A 21,503-nucleotide genomic window follows, 5' to 3' on the forward strand; every position below is an offset into this window, starting at 1 on the left:
ACTTTGTGTCTGGAGACTGAGCAGAAGCTGGAAAAGATCCGGCGCAGCCACCAGGAGAAGGAAAGCCAGGAGCTGGAGCAGCTGAAGCAGAAGCAGTTGGAAGCAGAGATGGAACTGGTGGAGCTGAAGAGGAGGAGGGAACAGCGGCGCAGGGTCCGTGAAGAAGAGGAGCGCAGAAAGGAGGAAGAGGAATACCAGAGACTGGCCAAAGAGGAGGTAAAGACCTATGGAGCTGTGTTAATGTGTGGTGTTAACTTTCAAAGCATATACACATCAGATTCCTGACTCTCAGATAGATTGGTACACGCCCCCAAAGACTTAATCTGGGTATATACTATAAGCCAAAGAGGACACTGTCTCTTATAGGAGGAAAAGAGACGTATGAGGGAGGACATTGAAAGGAGGAGGATGGAGGCGGCAGAAAAGAGAATGAAGACCATGTCCTGCTCTGATGGAGAGGAACCCTTCAGTCCCCTCAGTCCCAAAAGTCCCACAGTCAAGGTAAAGTCAGTAATAACAGTAAATCAACCAGTTTTAGCTCAAACTTAGACTGACTGGTGACCAACTGGGAATTAATAAAATCAACTGCGTTATTTAAAACATACATGTTGAAATATATCACTTCTTTCTGCAGATATGTTCAGTTATACCCTGTAAGTTGCATGCCAGTTTTGGGGTTCATATTTAAAAAGCATGTGTTTGCCATTTGCTGTGGTTTGTTGTTGTACTGCTGCACAATTCTGAGGATCGTATTTGCACACCTAGCACATATGTAGACAATGTAATATAAAAAAAATGTCTTGCTAAACTGAGATCATGAAGATTTTGTGTCACTTGTGTCTTTCGGCTGTTCTTGTCCACAGAATCCATGTCATGGGAACCCTTGTGGCATATAGGGATATCAAAATGATTTCGGATTTGGACAATAGACTTTAAATTGGATGGGATTATTTGGTGTGGATATTCTGCTCTGATGAAATGTATTCTTCTATGTATTATTGGTGGAGAAAGGCATACAAAGGCATACAAAGGCATGCGCTAAAGGCATACAACTAGCCACTATGTGGCTATGTAAAAAATAATAGAAATCATGGTAGCTACTTCATAAAAACTGTGGATAGACATGTCAAACTACTTCTGGTTACATTATGCATTCATAATTTTCCCATGTGTTATATACAGAAAATTGTGGAATGCTTTGGTGTACCAAATAATTTGCTTTTATCACAAAATGCACAATGTAGTGGCTGCTAAATGTGTGAAGTTTTTGAGATTTTATTTTTCATTTGAATGCATTACGTGCATGTGTACACTGCTCAGGGCACAGCAGTTTGCTTACAACATAGATTTGTGGGTGTCTATTACATATGAAAGACAAAAGACAAAGCTTGTCAAAAATGTTCCGCTCTTTGATTTAGACATATGCACAATATGCTGATAGATGTATACATACATACATATCGTTATTAACCTATAAGCAATATGGTATCAATGCAATGATACTTAGTGATTTAAGTTAATGCTGTTTAGCACTATGTAATATTCATCGTTTTAATATTACATTGCATTTTGCTTGCTTCTTATTTCATTTCTACTTGGGACAAACTTGGGACAAACTTCTTCATTGGTGCATTGGTGCTTGCTGTCCTGAGCTTTCCTATGCTTGTATGTATAATTTCAGGCTGAGGATGAGACGAGGTTGACACCAGAGAGTACATGCTCGGTGAGTTGGGGTTAAAAGGCCTCTCTGTGACGCAGGTCTAAACGTTACACAAGGGTTCCTTTTGTACAGCGCATATGAAAGACCATGAGCATTGCAGGGTGCTTTGAAGAAAAGGAGATGACCTTCCTTCCTTTTAAGCTTCACTCCCTAATGCTCAGATGTACATGCAGCAGACGGAAAATGCACAAAAAAGACACAAAATGAATTGTTGATGTCAATGGGCATGTTCTAATACTTTGTTTTCTTAATTTATCCAGTCAGTGAGGAGCTGTCACTGCATGAGTTCAAGAGTTATTGCATTTTGCATGGTCACTAACCAGCAGTTCTCAACTGGCCATCGCTAAACTCTTCGAACAGTAATCTGGACTTCTCCTGCCATTGTCTTATTTTTTCTAGATCACGGAAAAAACGGACTCTTTGAACCGCTCCTTAAAGAAAAGGTAGGCTTCATTTATTAATTTATTAAGGTCCTGCACACCCTTTTTTTCAAAATCATATTCACTATGCCTCTCCTTGTAAATAAACTGAGTATCTCCAGGCACAAGAGCAGGAATGTCACATAAACGGCTGTTGTCTTTAAGTAAACTCAGACCGTGGGGCCTGGGGTCACCTCTCCATTCGCTCATTGCATCACCTTTGTCAGCCGTGATTTATGACTGGGTTAATTCTAACCAGATGTGGGCTGCGCAAGTTCTCCCGTGGCTCATGAGATACGGCCCTGGTCTGCTGCATGGCTCCTTGCAGTCTGAAGTAGTGAGTTATCAACCCTTAACTGCACCCTGTAATTTCAGTTTTAAAAAAAACTCCTGCAAGTCATTTAATAGGACTTCGCACCAAACTGGCAGCTTCAAGGATTAGGTTCTGGAAGTGACCATCAGTGAAGGGTGCAGGAGGCCAGTGGGATGGTGGAAGAAATTTTTCCTCTTGGATGTTCGGGGTTTCCAGACAATGCACCAGTTTGTTCACAGGTATACTATCATCAGCCAGACCGGGGCTTTACGGCCATCATAAAAATAGACAAATCAATAGACCCTGTGATCATAAAAAATAAAATCAATATAGACCGAATAGTCCATATCATGCCTTAGTCTCCAGACCATGTCCTGACTAGTGCATGCTTTTTAGATGAAATCTGAGAATTTTAATATCTTACTCAGAACATGCACCACCGCTGGAGGCAGGGGCCATTCTGAAATTCTAATGGTCAGATCAGGTTTTATTTCCCACACTCATGAAATATGTTTACAGAGCTGGGGATAAAGCATTTGTGCTCTGATCTCCCAGGCAGTGCTGCTGTTACGGCGTCCCATTGCAATGAGAAGGACCTAGTTGGCTTGACTGACAGTGCTGACAGAGTCTGATCTGGTCTTAAGAAGCATCCCAGCACAGTTAGAGAGCGAGTATGAATGGCATCTCAAATGTCTAAATGAACCATCGGGACAGATCAGAGTGCCGTCCCTCCTCACCCCGTGGGAAACAAGCTCACATGAGAGAAATTGGGCCTTTTTTTAAATTATTGTTTATTTTGTCCCCATCCCCTCTGATCTGTGTTGCGTTTTTCATACCATGACCAACACGCTTTGTTTTGGAAACAGCAACAGCTTCAAGAAGACCCAGCCACCCATGCTCCTCTCCCGGATTGATGACAAGCTCGAGCAATACGCTCACGCCATCGAGGTGAGTCTCTTGCAAAGAGCAGGCCACCTTCCATGTGACACAAACACAGCCATTATGTCTCTGAGGTTCTTAGTGAACCAAGATCTCAGGGTCACCTCAGAGATGAAGATCCATCCTGGGCCCTTTACTCTTATTCAGTTTGCAAGATGGCAAAAGTTCCTAAAGTTTTTCAGCATTGATAAAGCATTGCATCATGGGAAGGTTTTTTTTCTGTTTTCCCACAAGTCTAACCTTGAAGAAGACATGAAAATCCCAAATCTTAAGATTTCAAATACTGCAACCACACAGAATTAAATGCTGAGACACATGTCATATGGGAAAGGAAAGATTTTCAAGCTTCCAATTTAATGCAAGATATCTGCAGGATTAAAATGCCTTCCTGTCACTAGCATCTGGCAGGTTAAATCCTCCAACCCGCTAAACCCACCGCAAACACGTCAATGAGACCAATGGTATCTTGTCCTTGCAGAGCTCTACAAAGGAGGTAAAACCAGCTAAGCCTGTTGTGATGGACGTGATGAGCCCCACTGAGCCCGTTGCCTCCAAGAAAAGTCTGTTTGAAGCAGGGGAGGCCTGGAACCAAAGTCTCCCCAGAAGCCCCATGTCTAAGGTGACAAAAAAAGAGAAAAACAGTATGTCCCAAACTGAACAAAGCAATCAGATATTTACCCATTTTTAATTGGCAGATTTTGACGTATGTCTGCTTTATTTGGTGTATAAAAAAACTCCTCAGTCGTGAGATATTTTGATTTTAGGGGTTGAGTTACATTTTAGCCACCAGCTCTACGGAGTCTTTGTTCCTGAGACGTCCAGCTCAACATCTGTTGTGCCCTCATTACGTCCTGTCCTCTGCCACTGTACTGACTCGTTAGTTTATGACAGGAAGGCTTTTGTGAGGTGAGGAGCAAAGGTTTTGGTAGTTCAGAATAATCAGAGTGTCCGTCCGAGAGCTGAACGCTGGTGTTCGTTTACCCCCAACTCTCACAAATGTGGCCTTTGTGGCTCCCCACCTAGCGAATCTGTCCCACGACATGCAGGGCAGCGCTCCTGCGACAGGCCCTCAGTTAATGTCAAACCAAGGACCTCGCGCCAGGTGCATTCCCAGGCCTTCTGCACAAAAAGAAACAGCATGGAGCGTGAGAGAGTGGGGAAAGCAGATTCCCTCTACACCGTGGATCTGTAGTCAGCTTTACAATGGAAAACTCAACATGTGCCGTGGGTAATAAATCTTCCAAATACATTTTCTATGAGTAATACTATAATTACTATAAATACTCTGAATCCCAGAAGTTACTTGGCCATGAATTAGGATAACTTTGAGTTGAGTAATAATTTAGCGTTTGACGTTTTTTTTTTTTTGGCAAGAAGAAAGGAGTTCTTTGGAGTTTTTATCTGATGTTTTTGTGTAACCCTAAAGTGTCAGTGCGGTTCTCATTCTTTGTAATGCAAATGGGAGGATTATAATGATTTGGGCTGTTTTTTATTTGCTTAATGAGCAATTATTCGATAGCTTGGAAATTGATTACCTGAGTATCTGATGATTTATTTCCTCATTCTACTATGCAGTAAATTGTTTTTCAAGAAAATGCCCCAGAAAATTGTTTAGTAAACACCAAACACATTAAAGCCTGCATGACATCCTAGTGCTTACAAATTATGCGCGTTATTATTTGTGCTCTCCCTATGTTGGGTGGGTTTCTCCCACCAACCACAAGTATGTACACTAGGTAAATTGCTGACTCTGTTTGTCTGTAGTGAAAGGTGTTTGTATGTGTGTGTGTGTGTGTGTGTGTGCAACCTTGACCCTGATTAACAATGAGTGGGTTTGCAAAGTGAGTTGGTGTGAGGGGCATTGATACAGAGTGAATGAGTGAGCTGAGAGAGCCACCTGGTGGAGACATGTTTCTCTATTATATTCTGTTGCATTCATGTTCACTATTCTATTCATGTTCAGATATAGCAAATTACACAGGCATAAAATCACAGTGAATAGTGACAAAATTGTGACCTCATAAAATTGCAGATGTTTAGATTATTGTAGAATTGTTGTTATTAAGATTCTCTGTTACAGGACACTGATGGTTTAAAGGTTGGTGTAGCTGGTCTGATCACCCAATGGGTGAAAAGCAGTCCTGATGGTCCTCAAAGAAACTCGACCACCAGACCTACAGTATGTGCCATGAACCCTTTCTGATTACCATCTTTTGCCCTGATGTTTTTTATTTAAATCTATTACTAGTTTTCTGTGTTGCTTCATGGAATGTCATGTAAATCTGCCATGTTAGAATTTATGGAAGTTAGATAAAGCACACTTGTGGTTATCACAAGCTTCTATGAGAGTGTATACCAAATTATATTAAAACATTACACATTATTTCAAATGTGTAATTTGGGGTGTTTTGTGAACAGGACGTTAAGCCTGGTGATGTGCTGCAGAAAAAAAATCTTTGGGAGATAATAGGAGAAGGGTCTTTGTCTGGGAGGGCTGGACCTGGAGGAAAGGTAAATTTACCTCCATCCATCCATCCATCCATCCATCCATCCATCCATCCATCCATCCATCCATCCATCCATCCATCTATCTATACATCCAACCATCCGCTAATTTTTTTCTGTTTTAAGGGCACACCATCTGGAAAAAGATACAAATTCATTGTTACTGGTCACGGCAAATATGAGAAGATTCCGGCAGATAATGAAAATGACAGTGATTTCACAAATGGAAAAGCAGGTAAGACCATTGAGCCCGCAAAACTGGTGTCTTTAAATAGGATGTAAGGACCATACTTCATTCAGACCATCAAAGAGTTTCCTGTTAACGTATCATTTGTAAAATGAAATTATGAGCGCAGTAGCTACCCAAACCCTGCCTGTCAGTGAAAAAACACTTAACAATAACCAGCTGATAGCCGTTGAAAATTTTACCATATTTTATCAATCACAGAGAAACAGTAGAGGCCAATTAAAAGAAATACTATAGTCCTAATCCGACATTTTTATTACAAAATATAGAAAACATAATTTAGACTGGTACAATGCATCCTGCAGCAACCTTTAACCCTCAGCGTGTCCCTATTATACCAGGCCGTGCACTGTAAACAGTCAGAATGCATGATTTTTTTTTTATATTAACTTATTCATTTTAACATAATGAGTTATTAATATATTTCATGCTATTTATGACTGTACAGTAGGCAGCCATCCCAGTTTTTATCTACTACGTCCTGCTTTCCACGTCCAAAATCATAGCTTCCCTAACCCACATTAATGGGTTCACAGATTTCACCAAACAAACCCTCACACGGCACTTTACTCAATAACAACAGAACTGACAGGGGAAAACACTATATTTAAAACAAAAACATAAATAAAATGTCTAATTATGATTAACTTTTATATGATTTTTTGATCAAAATCCAATTGAATTTCAATCAGTGTCTTTTGGAGAACTGAACCCCTTGGCTGTTCGGTTGAAGTCTTTGGGCTCCTCATCTTTATTTTTACGACCAATAAGCCCCATCTCAAACACCGTGGAGATCTTTGTCAGCGGCCGTGATGCTGCTTCTCTCAGCTTTTTTGCATCGAAACGAGGGCTGAAGAGGAGAACCGGCAGGCGATGGGCAAATGACGGGATTTCTTGTGGCTTCTGGCTTTTCGCCTCCTCTTTCCTCTGCTCTTCAGTTTTGTTGGAATCAATCTGTTGCATGATGCTTTCTTTGGTGGCAAACATTTGAAAGAGGACTGCATTCCACATTTGTGCAGCTCGTGGAGACTCTTTTCCCTTCGTGTCCTGACTTGGTGCCGCTTCTTCCTGCTCGAAGGTTTCTGCTTTCTTTGACATGTCTCCATCAAGCGCATCTGTCTTGGCTTCTGAAGTAGAGGATGACTCTGGCTCCGGGAACTTGGGCTCCTCCTCCTCTACCACCATGTGTTTTTTGAGACGTGACCATCCGCTGAGTTTGGATTTCATAGATTTTGATTTCTGGACTGTTTTCAGCAGAGCTTCTGCCTTCTTGTCTTCTGTAGCTTCTGTGCAGGATGCCTGTTCCGCTTCATTCCCCTTTGCTTGAATTTCATGTGCCTTTGTAGGCTTTTCATCATCTTTCTGCTGCTTGGCTCGAGCTGCTTGCAGGACTTTGTCAGCTGCTGTTTGATTAGAAGCAGCGGCTGACAGAAGAGAACTTCTATTTGGGGATTCAGTGTCTGAGGTTTTCACCTTTAGTTTTTCCAGAACAGAAAATGTGTCTGTAACCGAGTCTTTAGATTCAGTTTTTTGCTCTAGCGTTATACTGTTTGCTGCTTCTTCCTTAATTTTCTCAGTATTTTTATCGGGCGTTCGAGTTTGCTCAGGTTTTTTTATTCCTGTTTCTGCTTCTGTGGGTTCAGGTAAGGAGACAATAGGTTTTGACAGTGCTGATGGTAAGAAACCTTTCCGTTTTACCTCAGTAGAAGGCGGTTTTGGTGTTTCTGCAGCTGGGCATAGCTTTGCTTGAACCGAGGGTGCAATTGATATCTGAAGATCTGATGATTGTGCATTCATACCAGGGATATTTTCTAGGGACATCTTTTGGGTATCACTAGAAAGACTCTCAACTTTCTTGTTTGGTTCGTCAGCCTTTGGTTCAGCTTTTGTCAAAGTTTGCATCTCCAGTGGTTCTTTAATTTCAGCTTTGGTTGATTCAGCAACTGGTGGTCTAGGTGTAGATGCACCAAAGGAGGGTGCATGGGTTTGTATACCACCATGGGCAACATATGCTGCTGGAGTTAATCCATAATATGTTGGGGTTTTGGGCCTTTGACCAGGCAACAGTGATGTACCGGACTGCAGTGTTCCATATGTTGGAGTTTTTGGACGTTGATACCCAGCTATAGGTTCTGAGATCTTAACAGGTTTGTGAGTGTGCAGTTGCTGAGAAGCTGCTATAGATGTTGAATGTTTTGGAGCCTCGAATGTGGGAGTATCCAGCTTCTGATATCCATTCAAAATGATCTCAGGCTGATCCTTAATTCCAAGATTTGGAATGGCTGCCAAGTCTGGCTTCACTTGAACTTCGCCATTTGGAATTGCTGTTTTTATTGTTGCAATTGGTTTGTGACCTTCTTCATCACCAACAGGAGAAACTCTGAGTGATGTGGGTGTCTTAGATCTTCTTCCCTCCATATATTCAGGTGAGATGGCAAATAAAAGAGGGTTTGGTTTTGATATTTCAAATACAGGTGTTTTTGGACGAGTAATGTGATGTGATGGAGTCTTTGGTCGCCCAGATGGAGTTTTTGATGTTGAAAACTCATAGAGAGTTGTCACTTTCTTTGTTACAGCTCCTGTTATTTCAGATATAGGTGTAGGCTCTCTGTAAATTTCAGGAGATTTAACAAGTGTAATTTCCACAGTTGGAGTTATACCCCATTTTGTTTCAGAAGTTGGAGTTGTGCCCCTTTTAGTTTCAGAAGTGGGTGTTGCATTCCTTTTAGTTTCTGAAGTTGGAGTTGTGCCCCTTTTAATATCTGAAGTTGGAGTTGTGCCCCTTTTAATTTCTGAAGTTGGAGTTGTTAGTCTTTTAACTTCAAAAGTTGGCGTTGCCCCTCTCCTAACTTCAGATGTCGGCGTCACTGCCCTTAATGGAGATGTGCCTCTTCTAAAATCAGGTGTTGGTGTTCTACTTCTAGGTCTTTGGAGTTGAGATCGTCCATAATGAGATGCTCCTGCATCTGAGGAGTCATGCAGAGACATTCTTGCTGATTCATAGTAAGAAGTCTTAGCAGTGTATATCGTTATTTGAGGAACATCAAACATGGGCTTAGGGCTTTTTGTTACATCACTATATGAGAATTTTGGGCTTGCAGGTTTTGGGATGATCATAGTAGAAGTAAGATTTGGACTAGGCTGAGAAGTTTGACCTGCAGAAATAGGAATAGGATCTGGAGCTGTAGACAGAATCAAATCAGGTTTTGCTGTAAGGGGGGTAACTATTCGTGAGACTTGCACAGAACATTCAGACGTTAATGGAAACACCGCAGATGTAGGTGTGTTTATCATGTGTGCCTCAACATATGTAGCTGGGCCTGGCGACAGTCGAGGTGACGGTGTGTATGTCACACGTGGGGACAATGAGTGAGGAAATGTGTGGCTCAGAGTCTGTGGTGAGAACCTGGTGCCTCGGTGTTGCGGATAAGGGGATGGTGGATGTTGGTAAATGGGTCTTATATTAAACCGAGGATGCAGAGTTCCACCATAGCCTGGTGTCTCGGGTGTTTTAGGAGGTGTTGAATGGTCGCTGTACTCCAGGTCGGGGCTGGCCTCGTTTACAGGGGACAGACTTGAGCGGAAATAGGCAGTGCTCTGTGAGGCCTGAGGGGCAGCCTTTTTCTTGGCGGTCTTCTTAAGTAGTTTCTGTAGCCGGACATTGTCCTTGCCTGGTTTGGGCAGCAGTGGTGGTGGGTACTGCTGGGACAGTCGGCCCGGTGGGGTGAGAGTGTCATAGTTTACAGCCATGAAAAGACCAGCCCCCTAAAATGAAACAGACATAAACATTAATTTACAATATCCGTAGCATTCGTATTATAATGCTTTCACCTTTTTCAAAAAAGAAATTAAAAAGTGTGGTCTAAAAATTGTGCAATTCAGACTATGACTTTGGTACCAAAAACAAAAACACTGGAAAATACTGGACACAATAATTTAATTCAGAAAAGCAAATAATATGTTATATAATATCAATTGTTAACTCAGATTGCAAGATGCAGCATTTAATACTATTGTAATTAATAACTATGACTTTATCCCCACAGGTGAACTGTCCCTTGACGACTTTTGAAAGGAAAAGAAAAGTGATGCTGATATTGAATCTCATCATGTGAATCCGAGGCTTGTTCACTTTAGGTGTCATTACTGTTTAGTTACAATGGCCTTACAATGGTCTGCAAATGACACATTTTTACTCTGTCGGCCATTTCATACATCATGGCACAATTTTTTAAGTATGCACTATGTTATCTGAATTGGGATTATTGTTGCTTCATGTCCATTTCAAAATCATTGTACTCAAATACATCCATTTATGAAAACCTTGTACTGTTTCTAATTTACGTAATTATAATTTTCTATCTCTGTTTTCAATATATTTTGGTCTAGATACTGCTCTGTCTCATGTATATTTTCTGCCTACTGATACTAACATATATCAATTGAAGGCTTGTAGCAACATTTTCATTTTCAGCAATTGTGGGAAACATTCAACAGGACTGTGCTTCCATTACTAATAAAGTTACTACAACAGCAATATTCATTAATGTCTTAGAAACTATGTAAAGTTATTAGATTATTAGGCAAAGAATGTGTAGTACTTTTCTTATTTAAAAACACATTGAGCCAGTTACACTGTTACACTAATACATTTTGTAATAAAGCATTTTGTAAAATTACAAAAAATGCATTTTCTTTCATTCAGTTGGTTTGTTAAGATTGGCTTGGATATGCAAGGAGTAAAGCCAAATTAACTGTCATGGTAACAATGTGCTTCACGACCAGTATCATATTTTCCATAGTGGTTCTGATGATCCTGCACAACTGTCTACAAAATCCTTATGTTCATTTGTCTCTATGAAATTCAGCAGAGCTGAGTCTCCAGGGTGTAAAAGTAACTTTGCTCATAGTGAGAGTCTCAGAGTTGCTGCTGGAAGGCTCCCTGGCCTAATTTTAGGGTGGAGTAGAATAGCCAGTCACCTGCTCCCTGTCACAGTTTGCTACATCACTTTCACACCTCTGTCACAGGGGCATTGCAATGCAGTCTTAATATGCTGGTGCATGGAAAACCTGCAACCTGCGTTTCAGTTTCAAAGACTATTTGAGTTCACTGACATTTGCAAAGTAATTGCTTAAAACTAGGTTCAAATGACAAACTTTTACGTTTTTGTTGTCTCGTATTCTTCATGCATTTATGTCAGGCTGCAAACTGTGCTTAGAGCAAAAAGAATAAATTGTACTGTACACCAGAAATGGCCTGGCTTCGTGCATGGCTCATGCATTTTATGTGTAAGCCATCCAGGACATTTTTTAAGGAGCCACTCTTTCAGTGAAACAGAAACTGGTGCACCGATTGCCACATGAGACGAGGTCATCCTTTTAAGGCTCTGGTAGGTTAGGCATTTTGGAGCACCTCCAGCATGCAAGCTCAAAAGAGGAAAGAGTAATAATAGACAAGCAATAAAATATACACTTCACAATTCCTTAGCACCCTTGGATGAAAAATAATTACATATGCCAACGTCACAAGCCATACGCCAGGTGAGCACAACATGAAAAAAAATGTCTCTAATATGCATGACATAAACAACCTTACCAGTTGATGATTAAATAAGGCACTTCAGACAGAGTCACCTTTAAATGGGTTAAGAGGGATATAAAATATATGAATATGCAATGTATTTGCACCTAGACATTTTACAATGCTGTTATCAATTTTGATTGGGTGTGCAGGAAACCACACAAAGACATTCAGCCCATAACCGCCCTGTCATACTCAACAGCAAGTTCAGCTCATGAGCCCCCCTCACATTTTACCACGAGCCCGTTAAGCGTAGAGAAAGTGAAATTTGCCTTGTTTACCTGTGTGACTGCTGCGTGGGGGGCTGCTAGCAGCTGCCTGCTTGTCCCAACCTGGAGTGTCAGAGCGGGTGGCTTATGTTGAGTTTGGCTATACCCCCTTCCTCCAAATGGAAGGGACAGTCTCCATAGCAGTCCAAAAATAAAATCTGAGCCCTTGACTCAGAATGTGTTCTGCAGTGACGGAGCACAGGCTCCATCAGGGGTTGTGTGGAGCACCTTAGGTATCACGCTATGGCCGTCACCAGATCCTCCGACCACACACACACTGATGCCCCCTACAGGAGTGCAAGGGTTGATGCCTAGAGATGCCTCACAGGCCCATCTGTTATACAAAAAATTGCATAATCCCCCAAAAATGTGACATTTATCATATGCATCTAGTGAATTAGCATATATCTAGCATATAAGGTGTTGCATATACATGGTGATTCAGTGAGCCTGACTGAACATTACAGTACACTATAAAAAACAAATAGAATGGAAACAGTCAAGCATGTAGAACATCTATGACAGGTTCTAGTAGCCTAGAAGGTAACACACTCATCAAGAAGTCACAAGTTCAAACCCCACGTATTTTACCACTACCACTCTGTCCCTGTCTCCAGGCGGCTGTCCCTATAACTACAGTAAGGATGAGGACATCTACTAAATGCCTTAAATGTAAATGGTGTGAACAATGCACTACACATGTTAATTTGGAGGGTTTAATAGCTTAAAAGTTTAATAAACGTTAGTGTCACGATGGCTGGACGTGGCGAGGAAGAAGGACGCATACGCACAACGTCACGAAATGGGGGTTTAATACATAACTGACAAGACAAGGGAACATCACCAGACAAAGACCCAACAGCAAACAGACACGAACAGGAGAGCTTTATACACTCATACATAGGTGATAACAATCAGGGAACATTACACAAGACTAACATGAAACTCCGGTCCGAACTCCAGACCCGGAGTCACCCCTGCCGGACTGGATCATGACAGTTAATTACAAGACTGTCTCCTCCAAGTGGTGGTGGATTTTTTGTGTTGTCCACTGTTTGTCTCATTACCTCCACCTCAGATTCCATAAATATTAATTTACATTTACAGCATTTATCAGATGCCCTTATCCAGAGCGACTTACAACCAGTAGTTACAACCAGGGACAGTCCCCCCTGGAGCAACTCAGGTTTACGTGTCTTTCTCAGGGACACAATGGTAGTCAGTGGATTTGAACCTGGGTCTTCTGGTTCTTAGGCGAGTGTTTTTTTACCCACTAGGCAACTACCACCCTAATAACAGCATGTCAAAATAATTTCATGCAACTGTGTTTTATTTACTTCTTGTGTAGTTGTCTGACCTATTACCTGGATGGTAAATTCCAAATTAAAGATGGAGACTGGCAGCGAGACAGTCAGGGCCAAATCCATACCACTTGCCTGATCGGCTCCGCACATGCAAGCCAATGCGTAGCAGTTAGGTTTGGGTTAGGTGTAGGGTAGGGTTTAGGCTGCTAACATGGTTCTTTCGGCTTACTCATGCTCACACATGTGCAGAACTGATTGATATGGATAGGGTACTGACAAGGGGTTTTAGGGCCAATTCAAACGATGAATTTTTTTGCGAATGAGGCGCTGATATATGGGACCAACGCGCTTGCCCTTAGGAATAAAAAGGTATTTATGTATATCACCACTATGGAATTGATGTTTGCTGTTCAATAGGCTTTTTATTTTTGCAAGGGTATCTATAGAACAATCTGCAGACAAGATATGATAAGCATATTCTGTAATTACATTGTTAGGATAATAACAGGAAACAGGATCCTTAATAACGGGTAAGTGGTGGTCTGGCACGTAAGGAAGCAGCCCCGTAATCAGAAGGTTGATGGTTTGAATCCCAAACCATCAAGGTGCCACTGAGGTGCCACTGAGCAAAGCACCATCCCCACACACTTCTGCCCGGGCGCCTGTCATGGCTGCCCATTGCTCACCAAGGATGACAGCTTATTATGTTTTTTTTTTCTCATAATAAATGAATGGCAGGAACATAACATACAACCTGTTAGATACTGAAGCACCCAGCTAGTACAGGCAAAGGTTTAAGCACCCTTGGATAAAATAGTTACTCCCAGCTGAGGCTCCTTGATATGGGCCGACCAGGACCTGTTCCAATAGAGAGAGCAGCCACAGGACATGGCTGCTGCATTAATGTGTTCTTGAAGACTCACCGTGTGTTTGTTTTTAGTTGCGATTTGGTACAAAAAATTCCATTATTCCTGATGTCCTGTGCCTGCACTTCATTCCCCCTCCAGCCCTCAGTCTTGACACTGCTTAATATAAGAGGGACGAGAGGCTCAACTTCCAGTCTATGCTACCTGTCCTTTCCATAAGATTCGCTGCTTGTATATTTGTTTCAGTGATTGGTAAAAGTGTTTTCATGTTGCAAATTATTTTAATTAAATGTAATTTTTTTTAATGAAACGTTAGTTTTATTGGCAAATCTCGGCCATCATTGTCAGGTGATTTGTTGTAATTATCACAAGAGAGATGAAAAGTGAAACAGAGGCTGTTCTAAACCCACTCATTTGTCTTAACATAGTCTAGCACTCGTAGTGCGTGTAAAGACATTTTAAAAGCAGTACTTGTAGGGTTAGGCCAGAAAAGTTATGTTTGCTGGGGTCATTGCAGGACATTCAGAATAAAAATCGACTCTAGGTGTCTGAGTGGGGAAATACTTCAGAAGATTTGACTGCAATTAAATATGTAAATGTGTGCTGATCGTAGTTATTTGCAGGCACCAGTTGGACATAAAAACTGTGAAAAAAAAGTTACTATGTCTGTAGAGGGCGCTATAGTGCTTTATTTGGGAAAGGAGAAGAGAACTACACACACACACACACACACACACAGCTGTATTTTACATTGAATCTAGTGCCTGTGCCACCAAAATCTGGGCCCAACAGTAATCTCCCTTGGACCCCTGTGGGTTTCATTCCTTAGCGGGTAAGGAAACAGAAGGCTGCCGGTTCGAATCCCGAACGGCCAAGGTGCCACCGAGGTCCCCTTGATCAAAGCACCGTCCCCACACACTGCTCCCCGGGCGCCTGTCATGGCTGCCCACTGCTCGCCAAGGGTGATGGTTCAAAGCAGAGGACACATTTCACTGTGTGCACTGGGTACTGCCACATTTCCTTTTCACCCAAGCCACTGCGACACCTATATGCGACACTGGTCTCACAGTCCTCGGTGCCCATTCGAGTAATTATTCCGAATCCTGATATCATATTACTTATTATAACAATAACTAATGTAAAAGGTATAATATTTACACTGTAATTACGTTCTGATTATTTTAACGGGACTAGGAGAGCCTCTTTAAATCCATCTCTCTTGCCCGATTTGTGCCGTTCGAGAATATACATTTACAATTTCTTAGGTCTAATGGTGTACTAGCTGAAAGACATTTTCGAATAGTTTACCTCAATAAAATGGTCTTGCCACCATGGCATCCGTGAATTATTTTTAAATGAGTTTGTTTTACGATTAAGTAGTATATTTCAATCAGCATTTCACATGAGCAAAAGCTTTGTCACTAATTTTGGCTTGTTATTAAAAACATCTTTTATTGAAATTATTCTCATGCTTCATAATTAATTGTCATGCGCCGTATATGACCGTTAAATATAGGCATCGAATTATATTTTACACACGAGTTTGAAAGGGTTTTTAATAAAAGCGTAATCGAATTTTCTTAAAATTAATGAAAACATCGGTTACTTCGGGAAGAGACCTTGGTTAAATATTGAAATACATATCATGTTTTTTTTAGCAGTTATTCAAGAAATAAACATATCGCCACCTGAAGAACTATGTTACTAAAATATAAAAAATAAAGGATTCGCACATTTTATAAATAGCCTCGTTTATTTCGTCATTAAATCGACATTCGCTTACTTAAACACGTATAAATATAAAACATTTACACAACAACAAACTAAACGTTTCTAACTGGCAATATTAAATACTTCATATTTGTCAACGTTTTGTGTCTTTCCTTAACAAATCTTATTTACACATGTACAAAAAAATGGTCCTCTACATTTCATCACAAATCAAAATAGTACAAATACTAGAGGGTGATCAATTTTTTTAAAATACATTCTGCCATTCACATGGCAATCAATTCCACGCTGGCTTACTTTTTTTTGAGGGGGGGGGGCTGCTGTGGCCAATTTACGGGGTGCCGTGGAAATGAAAGGTATGGATTACTTTTTTAAAAAGAGAGAATGTGTCGGTATTTTATTTGTTCGAATCCCCGGATCAGAGCACGTGGTACACCGGGTCCTGGGTGGGCTGGGGACAGTTCGTCGGCGAGGGCACGGAGCCCTCCTGCGGGGAGCCCGGACTCCCCTCCGGCCCGTCCTGGGCGGGGAAGGACGGACACGGGGCGCTGTCCGTGGAAATCCTCTCCACGATGCTGGACAGGCAGTCCAAGCTGGACACGGCCGCCTTCTTACTGCAGCGGACCTCTGCTCCGACATTCAATAAAATAAATAAAAAACGTCATTATTTCTGCCAAATCCACCGCTTTCACAACATTTATTAACGAAATGAACGAAAAAAAAAGACTCACACCGTTGGACCGTATCGGCGTAGTACGAGCTGTCGTAGCTGCTCCGTCTCCTGGACGAGCAAGAAGGTCCACTGAAGTCAGCCTAAAGGAGGTGAAATGATAGGTTTAACACCGTTCCAGGTCCCAGAAGAGCGACCCTCCCTGATAATAAAATGCCGGTCGCCGCTCACCATGCCGTCGGAGCAGCTGGACCGCGGGCTGGACGCGTCCGAGTCCCCGCTGTACTGCTCCAGGCTCGGGTAGTAGCTGTCGTCCTGGCTGCGGAGCAGCGCCTGCAGGGACTCGATGTAGCTGATGGCGTTGCGGAGGATCTCCACCTTCGGGAGCCTCTGGTTGGGGTTGGTGGAGGTGCACCTCTTCAGGGTCTCGAAGGCGTCGTTGACCTTGCTGAGGCGCCTCCTCTCCCGCATGGTGGCCGCCTTCCTGCGGTCGGCGTTGGTCGTTTTGCGCTTGCACGCCTTGCACGCCCACAGGAGGCACCTGCCGGCCTGGTGGTGGCCGCTGGGGGCCCGAATGTGCTCGTCCTCCATGTGGTGGTGGTCGTCCGCCTTCAGCAAGCTGACGTGCACCAGCCGGGGGTCCAGGTCCTCGAAGAAATGCATGTCGCTTGGTGTTGAAGCAGGGGTCCGTCGTAAAAGTCATCGGCGGCGGAGATGGGGAAGGGAATATCCGACAACTCCATCTTAGCGTAAGGGCCCCCGTCCAACTCTGGTCTCACAAGTGTCAAATACTCTCGGACTAGAGTTGTAGTCTGCCCACGAGCACCCCACGAGTACCCACGAGTACCTGTTGCGCAAGTGAGACCTCAAGCGGCTTTTATTGGGGCTGTGCCACTCGGGGGCGTGGCCATTTCCTGACAGCCCAAGGTCTTGACCAATGGACAAGTGTTCTATGGGCGTGGGGCGGATACTGCATTATTATGTATATAGTTTATCAAAAGCATTACGGGATTCTTCTTCAACTACTTATAAACAATGACAACTATGATGTCGGTAGTGGGAACCAGTTCAATTCAAATAATGTAGATTTATTAGTGTGCCAGAGTAATAGTAAAATAGTATACAGCAAAACTACACGAAAGAATCAACTGTACAGATATAATCTCTAAGTAAAATCTAGTACATTTATGCACTTATAAAAAAAGTGCATTTTAGTTCAGTGACCTTAAGTCATGAGTTCATTTAGATCTAACCCACAAGTTAATGATGGACTTAAATAGAGAACTGAACATCTGAACATCTCACAATGTGTAATAACTTCAGCAGTGATTCGTATTTTTTTTTTCATTAGTACTTTAGTAGTTTATCTTATTTACGTTATGTTTGACCATTTTTTTGTTGCAGCCCACAGAATAAATATTATATATTATTATTGCTGCCGATACATGCGTAGGAATAAAAACTTTGATGTTCCAGATTCCCCTTTCGAACTGGGCTTGTAAAAACTACCACCCGCTACCAACAGGTGGCAGTAAGGAGTCGCCTAGAGGACCACAGTTACACCCCCCCAACCCCCATCACGATCACATCCCTGAAACAAATGCCATACACGCATAACTGTGTATTAAAGTGTATAGTGGTTGTCATTGGACGATTAAATTACGAAGCATGATCACTTTAATTTTTTTATTATTCAAAAATATATATTCACATTGCATTCATAATACTACACAGGAGGACAGTATACATCAGACTGATTAAGAAGAACTTTAACTCAAAAAACTCAACAGCCCCTGATGACAATACAGTATACCAATACGGCATAACACACCAAGCATATGCCATTTTGTTAGCATAGCTGAAAAACTCTTTCAAACATTGATCAAATACTGCTTTACCTAAACCCTTTATTGAGTTTTCTCCAATTAAAATATTGCCACTTTCACATTTTAAAAATGAGTATTTGTGTGTTTTGCACTTTTTGATAGTCCCTTCCTGAGCAATTTCAGAGATTCTGTTGGGAAGTTGAAAAAGCTTTAAAACTTTTGAATAGTACAGTATGTGTAAAGCAAATACTATTCTAACCAACACCCTAGAAAGGCTTTCCTTCCAAAACGCACAGTGAAAGGTAAAGCTACTCTTCTGCTAAATGGCGGATGTTGGAGGCCCAGGCAGCGGGCGGTGACAGGAACGCAGGGCAGATCTCAGTCGCCGCCCATCTCGTCCTGCAGACGCTCCATCAGGTACTCGCCCCAGCCCGGCCCCAGCCTGCGGGCGTTCGTCACGAGGTCGCCCAGCCGCTTGACCCTCGGGGCGAGCGGGGCGAGGAAGCGGCTCCTGACCACGCCGGCGGTGTGCGCGTCGCCGTGCTCGCGGGCGAGCTGCGAGAGCTCCGCCATGACGGCCATCTGCTCCTTCCGCTGGACGAGCGTCAGCTCCAGAGCTGGCAGCAGAGCGCACGTCCCCTCGCAGCCGGGACACTGTCTCAAACACACGAAAGACACACGAGTTCACACCTGAGGTGCAGGGACGCTGTCCGCATGCGCCGTGTCGGTCCGAACGCAGATCGCCGGATAACGAGGTGTTCCAAATCGCTGCTGATGGACCCTGCGTGGTCACACCCCGGATTGATTTTTCATGACCCATAAAACTCAGCGAGGGAGCGGCGAAAGGGAACCCGGGGCAACGGCCGAACATCTGGGAGTACAATTATAGTGCACCGTCCGCTCCGGAATCACGTTGATCGGCCCAATTTTTTCCGGAACTCGTGGGTAAACATGCACCCTGACGAACATTAGGGCGGGGGGTGGGTCACCCTTATCTCCCTTACGTGTTCAGCCTCTTCTTCTCCCTCTTTCTTTGCGTAGAACCAGATCTACACGTTTAATAAATATCGGTGTTTTAATAAAATGCTGTACTGCTGCAAGTTTATAAATTCCCACTCGGGTGTAGAGAGGAAGAAAAGGAGAAGCAGCGGATGTATTGACAGAAAGCCTAATGGCTAGAAGGGTTTTACCTTGATGTCCTTACCGCAGTACAGTCCTCCGCGCTGGTTCAGATAATCCAGCATGGCCTCGGCCCTGCTCCTGCCTCGTTCTGCGACTCCGCGTGGAAAAAGGCGGCCGCTCTTGGCAACGCAACACTGTCCTGCTCAAAAATCTTTGCCTGGAACACAAATACAGATAAACAACGAACAGCAACACTTGCTTGACATGGTATTTATGTCAAGTTCCAGCAGTAACAGACATTTCCAGCTACCACTCAGTTAGAACATGAGGTTTTTTTTTGTTTTTACAGTATGTGTCTATTCTCTTTATCTCTCTCTGGATGTGTGTGTGTGTGTGTGTATACAGTACAGGCCAAAGGTTTGGACCCACCTTCTCATTCAATGTGTTTATTTATTTCATGACCGTTCACATTGGTAGATTCTCACTGAAGGCATCAAAACTATGAATGAAACACATGTGGAGTTATGTACTTAACAAAAAGTGGAGACCTGGCCTCCACAGTCAACCGGACCTGAACCCAGTCGAGATGGTTTGGGGTGAGCTGGACCGCAGAGTGAAGGCAAAGGGGCCAACAAGTGCTAAACACCTCTGGGAACTCCTTCAAGACTGTTGGAAAACCATTTCAGGTGACGACCTCTTGAAGCTCATCGAGAGAATGCCAAGAGTGTGCAAAGCAGTAATCAGAGCAAAGGGTGGATATTTTGAACAAATAGTTATTTCACCTTTTTTTGTTAAGTACATAACTCCACATGTGTTCATTCATAGTTTTGATGCCTTCAGTGAGAATCTACCAATGTAAATGGTCATGAAAATAAAGAAAACACATTGAATGAGAAGGTGTCCAAACTTTTGGCCTGTACTGTATATATATACAAACACACACATGTTTGAATGCGTCTATCCTCCCTCTCCTGTAGGTTATGTATATGTGGTATATAATTGCATATGATATTATGCAAGATGCCTCATTTGTAAGAACTCTTCATTTATCTTTATATGACAACAAAACTCGGTGTGCCCTATATAATATGTACGGTATTATTTATTAAAAGTTGGGGAGTGTGACGTACTTCCACCTCACAGAGGTTCACTTTTCTAAAAATAAAAGTCCAAACCGCGTAGCCTGTAACTGCGTGTCCGTTCCACGGCGCGACCGAGACTCTTACCAGCGCCTCGAGTCGGTAGGCGAGCTCCGCAAGGAAGGTCGCCACGCCGCACAGACCCTCCTCCACCGCCGCCGGGAGGTTCTGCCTTCTCCCGCTCCCGAGCGCCGCGCGGTGCGCTCTGCAGGCGGGCAGGCTGCTTCTCAGCCTCTTCCCCCCGGGCTCGGACATGCCGGCGTGGCGTGGCGTGGCGTGGCGTGGCGTGGCGGTGGGTGTGGGCGAGCGTCGCGGCGGGGACTGAAGGAGGAGAATCGTTTCCCGTGCAGGGCGCCAAGTTCATCCGGTGCGTCGAGTTCGTTAAAGGGGCTGGTGTCCGAGACACAGCGACGATTTAATAAATATGTGCAACAAAAAAAAAGTCATTATAGATTCAGATGTAGATATAGACGTGTATATTCATGGGCTGCAAGGTGCTATGGAGTTCACGAGTTATGCATGCTCTCCCCATGTTGGTGGAGGGTTTCCTCCAGGTTCTCCGGTTTCCTCCCGCTGTCCAATGGCATGAAAACTAGGTGGATTGGCAACTGAATTGTCCGTAACTTCCACCTAAACATCAAACACAACCCTGCACACTAAAGACATTCCCTTTTTCAGCATAATACTGAGCTCTGATACATTGCAGAAAAGGTACAAAAAGGTACAAGCGACTTTACTTTACTTTACTTTTACTTTACTTTATCCAAAGCGACTTAAAAGAGGAAGACACCAGCAATATGGCCTAGTCAAAAAACTCAAAACTAAAAAAATCTCATGTTCTACTGGTAGCTG

At 43.0% G+C, this 21,503-nt stretch overlaps 4 protein-coding genes across 6 annotated transcripts in view; 1 reads left to right on the plus strand and 3 right to left on the minus strand.

Moving 5' to 3' along the window:
- lsp1a (lymphocyte specific protein 1 a) overlaps positions 1 to 10,829 on the plus strand; it is a 20,407-nt gene extending 9,578 nt beyond the window's left edge. Inside the window, exons 5-14 of one of the 3 annotated variants that reach the window (XM_028958105.1) lie at positions 1 to 216; positions 367 to 501; positions 1,682 to 1,723; positions 2,120 to 2,163; positions 3,319 to 3,400; positions 3,870 to 4,010; positions 5,472 to 5,570; positions 5,810 to 5,902; positions 6,023 to 6,131; positions 10,190 to 10,829. The exon at positions 1 to 216 is cut by the window's left edge and continues 37 nt beyond it. In XM_028958105.1, coding sequence (XP_028813938.1) covers positions 1 to 216; positions 367 to 501; positions 1,682 to 1,723; positions 2,120 to 2,163; positions 3,319 to 3,400; positions 3,870 to 4,010; positions 5,472 to 5,570; positions 5,810 to 5,902; positions 6,023 to 6,131; positions 10,190 to 10,215 — 987 coding nt within the window. In that variant the 3' untranslated portion in view covers positions 10,216 to 10,829. The other 2 variants (XM_028958104.1, XM_028958106.1) reach the window with 2 other exon arrangements.
- On the minus strand, positions 6,363 to 12,124 carry prr33 (proline rich 33). The gene is made up of 3 exons (XM_028958103.1): positions 12,006 to 12,124; positions 11,740 to 11,777; positions 6,363 to 9,908 (listed from the first exon to the last, which is right to left on the minus strand). The coding sequence occupies exon 3, from the start codon at positions 9,891 to 9,893 to the stop codon at positions 6,828 to 6,830; it is 3,066 nt and encodes a 1,021-aa protein (XP_028813936.1). The 5' UTR covers positions 9,894 to 9,908; positions 11,740 to 11,777; positions 12,006 to 12,124; the 3' UTR covers positions 6,363 to 6,827.
- Positions 12,125 to 15,897: 3,773 nt separating this feature from the next.
- On the minus strand, positions 15,898 to 17,408 carry myod1 (myogenic differentiation 1). The gene is given in 5 exon segments (XM_028958138.1): positions 15,898 to 16,524; positions 16,626 to 16,707; positions 16,796 to 17,233; positions 17,235 to 17,252; positions 17,254 to 17,408. Coding segments are annotated over 5 exon segments (804 nt in total). The 5' UTR covers positions 17,308 to 17,408; the 3' UTR covers positions 15,898 to 16,312.
- Positions 17,409 to 18,235: 827 nt separating this feature from the next.
- LOC114767227 (soma ferritin) lies at positions 18,236 to 21,101 on the minus strand. Its single transcript, XM_028958811.1, is given in 4 exon segments — positions 18,236 to 19,044; positions 19,581 to 19,652; positions 19,655 to 19,729; positions 20,739 to 21,101. Coding segments are annotated over 4 exon segments (591 nt in total). The 5' UTR covers positions 20,907 to 21,101; the 3' UTR covers positions 18,236 to 18,768.
- Between the last annotated feature and the right edge of the window lie 402 nt (positions 21,102 to 21,503).

Source organism: Denticeps clupeoides, chromosome 17 (genome assembly GCF_900700375.1).
Source record: "Denticeps clupeoides chromosome 17, fDenClu1.1, whole genome shotgun sequence".
NCBI classification, from domain to species: Eukaryota; Metazoa; Chordata; class Actinopteri; order Clupeiformes; family Denticipitidae; genus Denticeps; species Denticeps clupeoides.